The sequence below is a fragment of the Juglans regia genome, chromosome 10 (assembly GCF_001411555.2).
Source record: "Juglans regia cultivar Chandler chromosome 10, Walnut 2.0, whole genome shotgun sequence".
Taxonomy (NCBI): Eukaryota; Viridiplantae; Streptophyta; class Magnoliopsida; order Fagales; family Juglandaceae; genus Juglans; species Juglans regia.
Window position 1 is genome coordinate 11,428,917 of NC_049910.1, and position 14,396 is coordinate 11,443,312.

Here is a 14,396-nt window from a genome sequence, read left to right on the forward strand (position 1 = left end):
TCAATTATGACGGAAAGGAGGGGAGCGCAAGCCGTGGAAGAAACAAGGGGAGGGCTGGAACAGTTGATAAATGAAGCCCAGAATTTTGTGCTGGAATGTTAGGGGGCTGAACGAAATAAATAAACGTCTTCGAATAAGAGCTTTATTAAGGCAATGGAAAGTGGACATTATTTGCCTACAGGAAACAAAGTTAAAGCTTATCACTAGAAGAATTATTCGGAGCATATGGAGTTGTCAATATGTAGGCTGGCTGTATCTACCCTCGGAAGGGGCCTCGGGGGGTATTTTGATCATGTGGGATAAGAGGGTGGTGGAGAATATTGATGAGTTTGTGGGAGAACACTCGGTGGGGTGCTACTTTAAAAATTCTGAAGATGACTTTTTATGGGCATTTGTTGGGGTTTATGGTCCTAACTTGGGCAATGAGAGGAGGTTGCTTTGGGATGAACTTGCTAGCCTATGCACTTGGTGGGAGGTCCCATGGTGTATTGGTGGGGATTTCAATGTCACAAGATTTTCCAGCGAAAGATCAGGGGAGGGACGACAAAATCAAGATATGGTGGATTTCTCGAATTTCATTTTTGAGGTAGGTTTGATGGACCTACCGTTAATGGGAGGAGATTACACTTGGTCTAACAATCAAACTTGGTCAAGACTGGACAGATTTCTCATTTCTCCTTCATGGGAGACACATTTTCCAGAAGTAAGTCAGACTAGACTTCCAAGGTTATGCTCTGATCATTTTCCTATATTGTTAGACTGCGGTGGGGTGCAAGGGGGTAGAAGGCCATTCAAGTTTGAGAATATGTGGTTAAAGATGGAGGGTTTTGTGGACTTGGTCAAGCAATGGTGGAATTCATATCTTATTGAAGGTAATCCGAGTTATGTATTGGCTGGAAAGTTGAAAGCATTGAAGAAGGATTTAAAGACTTGGAATGAACAGGTAGTTGGTAATGTAATCTCGCAAAAGAAGAGTTTATTCCAGGAGCTACAAGGCTTGGAAGAAGTAGGGGATGAAAATAACAGAAAAGTTCAAGTGGTAGCTGATTTGGAAAGATTGACTTTAATGGAGGAGATTTCTTGGAGACAAAAGTCAAGGGCTTTGTGGCTTCGTGAGGGGGATAAAAGCACAAAGTTCTTTCACCGTATTGCCAATGCTCATAGGAGGTTTAACTCTATTGAGTCTTTGAACATAGAGGGAAATGTTTCCTCAGATCAGGCGGAGATAAAGGAGCATGTGGTTGGGCATTTTGAACATTTGTTGTCAGAACCTCATTCGTGGAGGCCTTCAGTAGATGGACTAGCCTTTGAGGTCATCGATCAAAATAGTATGGCTTGGGTGGAGAGACCATTCGAAGAGGAAGAGGTACATCAAGTAATTAAGAAGATGAATAAAGACAAAGCTCCAGGCCCGGATGGTTTCACTATGGCTTTTTTTCAGAAATGTTGGGAGGTGGTGCGTGAGGATGTAATGCTGGTTTTCCAGGAATTCTTCACTTTTAGTAGATTTGAGAAAAGCTTAAATGCTACATCATTGCATTAGTCCCTAAAAGGGTAGGTGCAAGAGAGGTACAAGATTTCAGGCCGATTAGTCTCGTGGGCAGCGTGTATAAGATACTTGGCAAAGTGCTGGCCAATAGGATGAGCACGATCATGGAGAAGATTATTTCCAAGTCCCAAAATGCCTTTGTGAGAAGGAGGCAAATTTTGGACTCGGTTCTTATAGCTAATGAATGTTTGGATAGTAGGATCAAGTCGGGAGCTCCAGGTATTTTATGCAAACTTGATATGGAGAAGGCCTATGATCATGTTAATTGGGATTTTCTGATATATATGCTGAGTAGATGCGGGTTCGGGGAAAAATGGAGGAAGTGGATGAAATATTGTGTGTCAACGGCTCGTTTCTCGGTTCTGGTTAATGGTGATCCAGTGGGCTTCTTTAATAGCTCACGGGGTCTAAGACAAGGTGACCTACTATCACCCCTTTTATTTTTCTTAGTAATGGAGGCTCTAAGTCGTATGGTAACAGCGGCAGTAGAAGGGGGATTCTTTTCAAGGTTCTCGGTGGGAGATATTTATTTCCACGACTCAACCATTATTTCTCACATTTTGTTTGCAGATGACACTTTGTTATTTTGTGAGGCAAATGCAGGACATATCAAATCTTTGAAGGCCATTCTACTTTGTTTTGAAGCGGTATTTGGATTGAAGATTAATTTGGCCAAGACGGAGATGGTTGCCGTTGGCAATGTTAGCAATATTAGAGGGTTGGCGAATATTTTGGGTTGTGGGGTTTCCTTATTGCCGTTGAAGTACCTTGGCCTCCCGTTGGGGGCTTCTTTCAAAGCTAAAAGTATATGGGAGGTGGTGTTGGAAAAATTTGAGCGTAGGTTGGCCGGGTGGAAGAGGTTGTATCTTTCTAAAGGGGGGAAAATCACACTCATCAAGAGTACCTTATCCAATCTCCCCACATACTACTTATCTTTATTTCCCCTACCAGCTAGTATTGCTTCTAGAATAGAGAAGATCCAACGTGATTTTTTGTGGAGTGGGCTAGGAGAGGAGTTTAAGTTTCACTTAGTAGGGTGGGATCAGGTATGCTCTCCTTTGAGAGATGGTGGATTGGGGGTTCGGAATGTGAGGGCGTTCAACAAGGCACTATTAGATAAATGGTTGTGGCGTTACAACCATGAGAGGGGAACTTTATGAAAATGGGTGGTTGATATGAAGTATGGTAGGGAAAGGGGGGGTTGGTGCGCTAAAGAAGGGAGGGGGACGTATGGTGTGGGGCTATGGAAGTATACACGAAAAGGTTGGTGCTCCTTTGTTAGTAATACTCGGCTACGTTTGGGAGATGGTAGTAGGATCAATTTCTGGCAAGATGTGTGGTTGAGAGACACGGCCTTGAAGGATGCTTATCCTATGATTTTTAGAATTGCACGGGAAAAGGAAGCTATGGTGGCAGATTTGCGGGTTATTAATCAAGGTTCACAGGAGTGGAATATCAGTCTTACTCGAGATGCACAAGACTGGGAAGTGACGGTGCTGATGGAATTTCTGAATTTGCTGTACAACATCCCTATTACTGTCACAATGGAAGATATGATGGAATGACGACATTCTAGAAAAGGGAAATTCTCAGTAAGCTCTTTTTATGACTCTATTACTATGCATCAAAGGCAAAATTTTCCTTGGAAGAATATATGGAGGACTAAAGCACCTACAAAAGCTGCATTTTTTGTCTGGACGGCAGCTCTAGGGAAGATCATGACCATTGAGAATCTTAGAAGACGCGGCCTTATTATTACGAACTGGTGCTGCTTGTGCAGAAATAGTGGTGAATCGGTGGACCATTTACTGCTACATTGTGAGTTTGCCCAAGATATCTGGACTTATTTTCTTAGTAGAATGGGTATAGCATGGGTGATGCCGGGTAGGGTGGTTGATTTGTTAGCAAGCTGGAGAGGGATCACAGGGACACTACAGATTGCAGCCGTGTGGAAGATGGTTCCTATATGTATTTTCTGGTGTATTTGGAATGAAAGAAACGAGAGACTCTTTGAGGATCATGAACGTTCCTTGGAAGAGTTTAGGAGTTTTTTCTGGAAGACTTTGTTTTTGTGGGCCATTGCCATTGATTGGAATGGTCGCAGCTTCCATGATTTCCTTGTAACTGTTCCTAGTGCTTAAATAGGTGTAATCACATGTATACTTCTAGTGTACCTGGGCTATGCCTACTTTTATTAATGAAATAACTTATTACTTATCAAAAAAAAAAAAACCTTGTCTAACATTCCTACGTATTTTTTTCATTATTTCCCTTGCCTACAAGCGTGGCTAATTGAATTGAGAAGATTTTTCATGCATTCTTGTGGGGAGGAATTCGGGTTTTGTCTAACCTTTCTACGTATTTTCTTCATTATTTCCCTTGCCTATAGGTGTGGCTAATTGAATTGAGAAGATTTTTCGTGCATTCTTGTGGGTATGAATTCGGGTGTAGAACAAGTTCCACCTGATTAGTTGGGAAAATGTTTGAGCCCTGATTTCAAGTAGATGGTTGGAGGTCTAAAAGATGAGGATTTTTAATAAGACCCTTCTTATATATTTTGGTCCCCTCTTGGGGGCCCCTCATAAGTTAAAGCCGGTTTGGGATGGTGTTATTGAAAAGATAGAGAGGAGCTTGACAGAATGGAAAAATATATATTTGTCTAAAGGGGGAAGAATTACCTTAAAGGGGGAAGAATCACCTTCCTACATATTTTCTATTGTTATTTCCTTTGCTTGTAGGGGATTGAGAAGATATTTTGTTAGCTGGGATAAGATTTGTACCCCAATTTCCAGTGTCGATTTAGGGGTTCAAAAGCTAAGAATTTTTAATAAGGCACTCCTAGGGAAATGGTTATGGCGGTATCATAGGAGGGCGATGCCCTTTGGAGGATTGTCATTGATGCCGAATATGGGAGCATCTGGGGAGGGTGGCATTCAAATGAAGTGAGAGGCATGTGTGGTGTGGGATTGTGGAAATCTATTTGGAAAGAATGGGAGGATTTTGTTAGTAATTTTAGATTTGTGGCGGGTAAGGGATCTCTAATTAGATTTTGGCATGATATTTGGTGTGGGGATACAACTCTTAAGAATGCTTTCCCTTCTTTGTAGGATTGCATTTTGATCAGGATGCTTCTGTGGTGGATTATATGGACAACTCTATTGGCTCTTTATAGTGGAACATGAGATTTATTGGGAGGTGGGTGATATCTCTGATTTTTTCAGCATGTTGCATGATTCGAATATTGATAGTGGCAAAGAGGATAGGTTGCTATGGATTCATCCCTAGAACAATAATTTTTCGGTTAGATGCTTGTATAAGGCTATTTGTCGCCACTTTCCTTGGAAGTGCATTTGGAGGAGCAAGGTGCTTCTCAAGGTTGCTTTTCTGGGTTGGCTGGCTTCTCTTGGGAAAATATTGACGACAGATAATTTGAGAAAGCGGGGTTTCATCATTATGGATTGGTGCTTAATGTGTAAAAGGAATGGAGAATCCATGGACCACCTACTTCTCCATTGTGAGGTGGCAACGGTTCTATGGGATGAGATCTTTAATGGGATTGGTATTGCTTGGGTAATGCCTAGAAGGGTGGTGGATTTTCTGGCTTGTTGGAGAGGTATCCAGGGTAATCACCAAATTGCTGCTGTTTGGAAGATGGTTCCCGTATGTCTTATGTGGTGTATTTGGCTTGAGAGGAACAATCATGGTTTTGAAGATAGAGAACGCTTGTTGGGAGAGATTAGAGATTTTTCCTTTCATACATAATTACTTTGGACATCTGCTATTGTACTTGATGGGGCTTGTTTTCATTATTTCATTGTTGTTTTTTCTAGTTCCGAGCTTGTAATGAGGTGTTCTCTCTTGTATACTCCCTGTGCACTTGGGTTATTCCTAATTACTTGGTTTAATAATCTTATCCTATAAAAAAAGGAAATGGTTATGGCTGTATTCTTTGGAAGGGGAATCATTTTGGAGGATCATCATTGAAGCCAAATATGGGAGTGATTGGGGGGGTGGGGGAGTTGGTACTCTAATGATGTGAGAGGTGTGCATGGTGTGGGGCTGTGGGGGTTTTGTGATTAGTGAGGGATCTCAGGTCAGTTTTGGCATGCAATTTGGTATGGTGATACAGCCCTCAAGATTGCATTTCCTACCCTTTTCAGGATTGCTTATGTTCTTTCGTTTTCGGTGGCAGATTATCTGGACAGTCTAGTGAATCTTATAATGGAATGTCTGTTTTCTTAGAGCTTCCCAAGATTGGGAAGTGGGTGATATTTCTGAATTTTCAAGTTGTTGTATGCTTCGAGCATTGGTGGTGGTGAGGTGGATAGGTTGCTTTGGATTCATTATGGGAACAAGAAGTTTGCGGTCTGATTCTTGTACTCGGTTATGTCAAGTCAAACCTATACCTCCTTTCCTTGGAGTGCATTTGGAGGAGTAAGGTACCTCCCAAGGTTGCTTTTTTTGGTTGGACAGCATCCCATGGGAAAAGTCTAATTGTGGACAATATGAGAAAGCGCGGACTCATTGTTTCGGATTGGTGCTATATGTGTAAAGTGTGGTGAATCCATGGAACATTTAGTAATTCATTGTGAGGTGGCAAGGGTTTTATGGGATGATGTTTTTAATAGGATTGGAATTGCATGGGCGATGCCTCGGCGGATGGTGGATCTTTTGGCTTGTTGGATAGGTTTCCAAGATAACCCCCATATTGTGTTTGCATGGAAGATGATTCCTCTGTGTCTCATATGGTGTATTCGGCTTGAAAGGAATGACCAGAGTTTTGAAGACCTGGAAAGCTTGTCGGAAGAGCTTAGATGTTTCCTTTTCTGTACTTTAGTTCTTTGGGCCTCAGCTATTGTTTTTAATGGGGCTAGTTTTCATGATTTTCTTGTATCATTTTCTAGCTCCTAACTTTGTAAGTAGGTGTTCTCTCTTGTATACACCTTGTATACTTGGGCTATGCCTTATTACTTGATTTAATAAAAATTTATTTCACTTATGAAAAAAGCCTACAATTTAGGACACATTTTTCGAAAACCTGCTGTCAAAAGGGTTAGGAGTTGTTTCAAAGTTCATCACAAAGGGAATCAATTTCTAAAAAAAGTAGGATTCCTATTCTGCTTCCAGCTTGGAAAATAAACCCATGAATCTAGTACTTCTTTTCTTTTAAAACTTGCGACCAGTTCTAGGAGAGATTCTAGGTGCTTATCCAAGTTTTTCTTTTTAGGAAACTAAGTCGTATAAGTAGACAGTAGTTGAAAACCCTATTTTCGTTGGCCTTTCTATAGCCCAAGAAAACTCAAGTATTTTCTTACAAAAAGGAGCTTAAACCTCATTATTCAACTCAATTATAATTAGGGGTGTAATAAAAAACAGGTTGAACCGACCGAACCAGACTGGTCCAGTACCCCTTATTAAGAACCGAAACCGGTCCGAAACCAATTTTCATATTTTGAAAATGAACCAAACCAGACCTGTATATATATTATATTAATTTTTTATATTATATACTAAATTGCTAAATAATATAACATTAAATCTTATTATTCATTTTTATTAATCTTATAACATAAAATTTGATATAACTAAAATTAATCTTATAATTTTTAATACAACATTTGATGTAACATATAAATTTTAATCTTATAACATAAAATTAATATGACATGAAATTTTATGTAGTGTCACACGTGTAAACGATAAACGGTAAACTTATGTAGAACAAGTATTAGAGGAACCAGATCTAAGTCTCAACTTATGTAGTGCTACACATGTAAACAATAAACTGGAAAAACTAGACCGGACCGGACCGAAACTGGAAAACCGAAAGTTTCGGTTTCTGTGATGAATCAGTCTGTATTGATTCTTAAATTTTCAAAACCGGTGTATATTGGTTTGGTTCCAAAATTTGTACAAAACCGGATTGGTTACACCCCTAAGTATAATCTCCCCTTGTTTCTGCTCTTTTTGCAGCCCCCAAAACTCGAATATTCTCTTTTTCCCCGCCTTAACATAAACCAGGGCTGCAGGCCTCTCTTTGGTGATTTGGTGAGTTTTTTTTTTTCTTCAAGTTCTTTAATGAACATTCAAGTTAAGATATCAAATAACCTTCTAATGGATTTCTACACCCTTTTTGAATGGTTTTATCATCAAAACTAATGCAAGATCCAATGTTTAACACCAAACTCCATCAATAATTCTGTATCCAGCTTCTCTTGGTGTTTTCCTAGGTCATTAAAATCCTACTAGGAAAGTACGAGGTTTCACTTTTATGGTGCTGTGTGATTGCATGATTCTAGAATTTGATTTAGAATAGTATGAGATTGAAGGAGAATGTTTCAAGGGTGCTGTTTGGCCATCTAAAAATCTTTGAGCAATAGGATCAGGTTGATTTCTCCTTTATTGATGATTTTGGTCAAATTTCTTGATTTTATGTTTTTTCACTTTTTAATCAATGATTTGACCCGTTGCATGCTTCTTAATGTTGTGACCAAAGCTGAGATTTGTAGAAAACAGAGATTTTATTATCTGTCCACAAATTGACAACGTTCCTATATTAGGATTTTGCATAGTCAATATGTTCAGGACCATAATGTATTAGCTTATAACTATATTTCATGCATCTCAGAAGACCAACACTGTAGTCACATAGAAAAGTGGCTGTTAATACTATCAAAAAAAGAAATGTGGTTGTTTGTGTTATCTTTAATGGTTTTTTTTAGGCTAACTTACCATAGACTATGTAACACCCCTTCCTATAGGGTTAGGAGTGCCACATCATAAACGATAATTCCTCAACAAAACTGAAAATTATTAAACCAATAGATAATAGAAACTCATATAAGCTAAAATTAACAAGATTCCTCTAACTCATCATGTTAGCATAACTGTAATCAAGTACTATGTGTTGAACACTCACTAAAGCTTGGCTAAGTTCTGGTCTCCATCGCCAGTTCTAGCTTGTGGACTTATCATCATTCGTGGGACATTTAAAACACAAAAACAAAAATGAGTGAAATACTCAATGGATAAATAGATTTTGAATCTGGTTTTACCTTTGAAAACATTCTTAAATGCATTTAGGCATCTGCACACATATTATAAACCTTTTTCCTTTGATATCTTGGGTGATCAACTCACATTTATGCCTTGTATGTAACGGTTGGCGATCTCAAGGATCTTGTCTCCATTCCCATGGCCACAAGTGAAACCACCTCTAGGATATGAATATCGGGAAATGATTTATACAGTCCTACACTGTGTAAGCCCCTGCGCACTTCTATTGAAAAAAGTAGAGAAAATCTGGGACCTACATGAAAAAATGAACTTTTGTAAGCCATGTCATTTTTTATCATTTAAATTAGAATAAAATAATTTGTAAGAGTAAAATTTGAACTGTCATATTATAACCCTTTATCTTCTTGCCACGTTACATACCGTTTATTACCACTTCATTACCTGTCCCTTGTACTTCTTGTCTCTTGCACTACTCATCAGTTACCGCTTTACTCATTATTGCTTCTGCCCTTTATTGCCACTTTATTACCCCCGTCTCTTGCACTTCCTGTCATTTATTGATTTCTTCATTATTATTTCTACCCTTTACTCATTAAAATTAGTAATGGAAGAAGATCATGTTTAAAAAACTTCATACAATCAAATTATAAACAAAATAAAAAATAGAATAGAATTAAAAACTTAACAATGTCCCTTGTATCGCATGGGTCTGCAACTATTTTATATACAATTGTGACCCTTGTGTTTGGTTAGATGAGACCAACTTATTTTAGGAGGATTTTAATATTGATTTGTGCCTATCGATTATCAAACATACCAAGATAATGTGAATTAAATTTTGATATGAGATTTATATGTGTGTATTTATCTATGCATTTAAAATTACATTTGTACATAGGTAGGCCATTGAAGATATTACAATCGGCAGTTTCTTTATATTTATGAGGATATTTTACATGCAGGACTATGGCCATCGTGTTAGACTAGCAACTCATTCAAATTTCAAAGAATTTGTCTTGTCTGCTGGGTTGGAGTTTTACCCTCTAGGCGGAGATCCAACAGTTCTTGCTGGTTGTATGTACCTAAACGCTATCTATGTTGGAATGATTTGGGTGATCTCATGGGATCTATTAATGACTATGCTTTCTTGTTAAATTAGTTTTTTTCTTATAAGTAATAAATTATTTCATTGATAAAAAGATAGGCATAGCCCAGGTACACTGGAAGTATACATGTGAATACACCTATTTAAGAACTAGAAACAGTTACAAGGAAATCATGGAAGCTGAGGCCATTCAAATCTAGAGCAATGACCCACAAAAACAAAGTCTAAAACTCCTAAACTCTTCCAAGGAGTGCTCATGATTCTCAAAAAGCCTCTCGTTTCTTTCACACCAAATACACCAAAAAATACATATGGGAGCCATCTTCCACATGGCTGCAATCTGTGGTGTCCCAGTGATCTCTCTCCAGCTTGCTAACAGCTCCACCACCCTACCTGGCATTACCCAAGCTATTCCCATTTTGCTGAAGAAGTAATTCCAAATATCTCGAGTAAAATCACAATGTAAAAGTAGATGGTCTGCCATTTCACCACTATTTCTGCACAAACAGCACCAATCCATGATTATAAGGCCACGTCGTCTAAGATTATCTATGGTCATAATCTTCCCTAGAGCTGCTGTCCAAACAAAGAATGCGGCTTTGGTTGGTGCTTTACTCCTCCATATGTTCTTCCAAGAGAAATTGTGCCTTTGTTGCATAGTAATAGAGTCATAGAAGGAGCGTACCGAGAACTTCCCTTTCTTAGAGGGTCTCCATTCCAGCGAATCTTCAGTTGTGGCCGCAATAGGAGTGCTGTACAGCAAGTTCAGAAACTCCACCTAAACAGTCACTTCCCAATCATGTGCATCCCGAGTAAGGCTAATATTCCACTCCTGTGAACCTTGATTGATTACCCGCAAATTGGCCACCATAGCTTCCTTCTCCCTTGCAATACTGAAAATCGTGGGATAAACATATCCTTCAAGGCCGTGTCTCCCACCCACACATCCTTCCAAAAGCTGATCCTACCTACCATCCCCCAAACATAACTGAGTATTACTAGCAAAGGAGCACCAACCTTTCCGTATATACTTCCATAGCCCCACTCCATAAAAAATCACGTTGAATTTTCTCCATTCTATTTGCAATGCTAGTGGGGAGAGGAAATAAAGATAAGTAGTATGTGAGAAGGTTGGATAAATTACTCTTGATAAGTAGTATAGCACCACCTCCCAAATTGTCTTAGCTTTGAAGGAAGCCCCCAACGGAAGTCCAATCTATTTCAATGGCAATGAAGAAACCACACAACCCAATATGTCAGCCAACCCTCTAATATTGTTTACATCACCAACCGCGACCATCTCTGTCTTAGCAAGATTAATCTTTAACCCGGATACCGTTTCGCAACAAAGTAAGATGGCCTTCAAAGATTGAATATGCCCTGCATTTGCCTCACAAAATAGCAAGGTGTCATCTACAAACAAAATGTGAGAAATAATGGTAGAGCTGTGGATATCTTCTACTGAAAAGCCAGAGAAAAAACGTCCCTCTACTGCAGCCGACACCATTCTATTTAGCGCCTCCATTACTAGAACAAACAAGAGGGGTGATAATGGATCACCTTAATGTAGTCCCCTCGAACTATTAAACATCTCCCCAGCGTATATATCAGGAAATCTCAATTAACATGATCATATGTCTTCTCCATATCTAATTTGCCTATAATACCTCGAGCTCCCGACTTGATCCTGCTATCCAAGCATTCATTAGCTATGAGGACCGAGTCCAAAATTTGCTCCCTCTCACAAAGGCATTTTGTGACTTAGAAATGATATTTGTCATGACCGAGCTCATCCTATTAACAAGGACTTTTGAAAGCATCTTATACACACTGCCCACAAGACTAATCGGCCTATAATCTTGTACCTCTATTGCACCGTCCTTTTTAGGGACTAGAGCAATAAAAGTAGCACTTAACTTTTTCTCAAATTTGCCATAAGTGAAAAGTTCCTGAAAAGCCAGCATTACATCCTCCCTCACCACTTCCCAACAAGTCTGGAAAAAAGACATAGTGAAACCATCCGGACCTGAAGCTTTATCTTTAATCATTTTCCTGATTACTTGTTGTACCTCTTTCTCTTCAAAAGGTCTCTCTAACCAAGCCGAACTATTTTGATCAATGGCCTCAAAGGCTAAACCATCCACGGTAGGCCTCCAGGCATGAGTTTCCAACAACAAATGTTTGAAATGGCCAGCCACATGCTCCTTTATCACAACCTGATCTGAGGATGCACCACCATCTATGTTCAGGGACTCAATGGAATTAAACCTCCTACGTGCATTAGCAACTCGGCGAAAAAACTTTGTGCTTTTAGCAACAAGGCCTTTGACTTTTGCCTCCACGAGATCTCCTCCATTAGGGTCAAACGTTCAAGTTCAGAAACTACTTGATCTTTTCAGAAACTACTTGATCTTTTCGGTGTTTCTCATCTCCTACACGCTGCAAGCTTTGTAATTCTTGAAATAAACTCTTCTGTAAAATTATATCACCAAATACCTGTTCATTCTATGTCTTCAAATCCTTCTTCAAAGCTTCCAACTTTCTAGCCAATACATTGCTCGGGTTGCCCTCAAAGAAGTATGAATTCCACTATTGTCTAATAAAGTCCACAAACCTATCCGTTTTTAACCACATATTCTCAAACTTGAACGGCCTTCTACCCCCCTTGAATGCCACCATAGTCTAACATGATAGGGAAGTGATCAGAGCATATCCTCGGGAGCCTTTTCTGACTTAAGTCTGGATATTGTAGCTCCCACGAGGGAGAAATGAGGAATCTGTCCAGTCTTGACTAAGTCTGATTATTGGACCAAGTATATTCACCTCCCATTAGAGGTTTATCCATCAAATCTAACTCGAAAATGAAGTCCGAGAAATCCACCATAGCTTGATTTTGTCGTTCCCCCCTGATCTTTCACTGGAAAATCTTGTCACATTAAAATTCCCACCAATACACCAAGGAGCCTCCCACCAAGAACATAAGCCAGCGAGCTCATCCCAAAGCAACCGCATCACACTATCCAAATTAGGGCCATATACCCCAGCAAAAGCCCATAAGAAACCATCGTCAATATTTTAAAAAAAACACCCCACTGAGTATTTTCCCACAAACTCATCAATGTTCTCCACCACTCTCTTATCCCACAAAACCAACACTCCACCCGAGGCCCCTTTTGAGGGTAAGTATGCCCAATCTACAAATTGACAACTCCATATACTCCGAATAATTCTTCTATGATAAGCTTCAACTTTGTTTCCTACAAGCAAATGATGTCCAACTTTCATTGCCTTAATAAGGAAGACATTTATTAATCTCATTCAGCCCCCTAACATTCCAACTCATAATTTTTGGCTTCATTTATCAACTGTTCCAGCCCTCCCCTTGTTTCTACCACGACTTGCACTCCCATTTCCATCATATTTAATGGACCACGTCAACCTCTTCAACTCCCTCTCTCTTTTTTACCTTGCGCCATGTTGTCCTACCTCAATGGCTATAATCAATGCCTTAAACTGAAACTCTTCATAGCCCTCACACGAAATCCCCATACAACTCTACAATTTCCTCTACCTTTTTCAATATACAATTAGAGTAAATAGTAGGAGGGATCATACTTATAGGGGTAGGATCCTCTCCTGTTGACTCCTCCCCCACTTTTGACTATTCATAGGGATCATAAAGCATCAACTGACCTTCCCCATCTATCTCGCCCCTTATCCGATGTGCCCCCACACTCCAAAGCCGCAAAAGGACCTTCTCGGGCTCCCTCCAACGGCTCACCGTGAGCCATATCTGCCCCCCCAACACCTTAGTTGTGCCTGGCCCAAGGGAATCGACAAGTCTAGAGATGTCCCAAGGCTCGCCAGAAATATCTGTGGCAGCCCACAAGATGGCGGCCCTTCCTGAGCACCATCCGAGCCTTCCACTTCAACAATACACTGTTCTAAGCCTTCCACTTCAATGAATTTCCCCCACCTCCACTTTCGGTGACTGTAAGACCTCCGACGGACCACCACCTGAGTCGCCGGAAGCTGTCGCTCCTTTTTGTGTCAAACTTTGGCCCAAGACTCGGACCCGGTTTAGAAGTATCGGGCACCTCCAGCACACCCAATAAACTGACTTTCTCTTGTGTCGATATCGGGCCTCTCTCCTTCCAGACCCTTCATGGGCTTTTACCTAGGCCCAACCCATAAGTAGCCTTCTTCCCCTTCAAGTTTGTCTCATCTTCATGGCTCACGAAATTCTTCTTCCCAATCTGAGCCTCACGAAGCTCTTCTTCCTATAAGCTGCCTTCTTCCCATGCTGTAGCACCCTTCCTCTTAGCTTCACTTAGACCACAGCCCACTCCCAAACCCAAGCCCATCCCTTTTTTCTCCTCCACACACCATATCATCCAATTGATATTCACTTGCAGCAAATCTATCTAACAATTCATCTCCTGTAAGGCATGCAACTCCTTTTCCTCGTACAAACCGACAACCACTCTGTCACCTTTCTCCCGAGCTTGGACTCCTACATAAATGGCGGAACTCCTTTGCAGGCCACCCCTAACACTACCTTTGGGTAGCAGTGCCTCCCGGTATGACCGAAATGGTGGTTGTTGTGGTGGCTGAAACACAGGACTACCTGTACAACTAGCCTCCCTCATAACCTCCACCAGCTTCCTCCAACCCCTTCCCTCCCTATCTTCTAGTATGAATAAGAAGTTCCAATACCCACCTCCA

At 40.3% G+C, this 14,396-nt stretch overlaps 1 protein-coding gene across 4 annotated transcripts in view; it reads left to right on the top strand.

Annotated features, from left to right (window-relative positions):
• LOC108990726 (sterol 3-beta-glucosyltransferase UGT80A2) overlaps nt 1-14,396 on the top strand; it is a 37,858-nt gene that overhangs the window by 16,457 nt on the left and 7,005 nt on the right. For 2 of the 4 annotated variants that reach the window (XM_035694441.1, XM_035694442.1), the window contains 2 exons: nt 7,523-7,597; nt 9,529-9,640. In XM_035694441.1, coding sequence (XP_035550334.1) covers nt 7,523-7,597; nt 9,529-9,640 — 187 coding nt within the window. The remainder of the gene's footprint in view (nt 1-7,522; nt 7,598-9,528; nt 9,641-14,396) is intronic. The other 2 variants (XM_018964788.2, XM_018964789.2) reach the window with 1 other exon arrangement.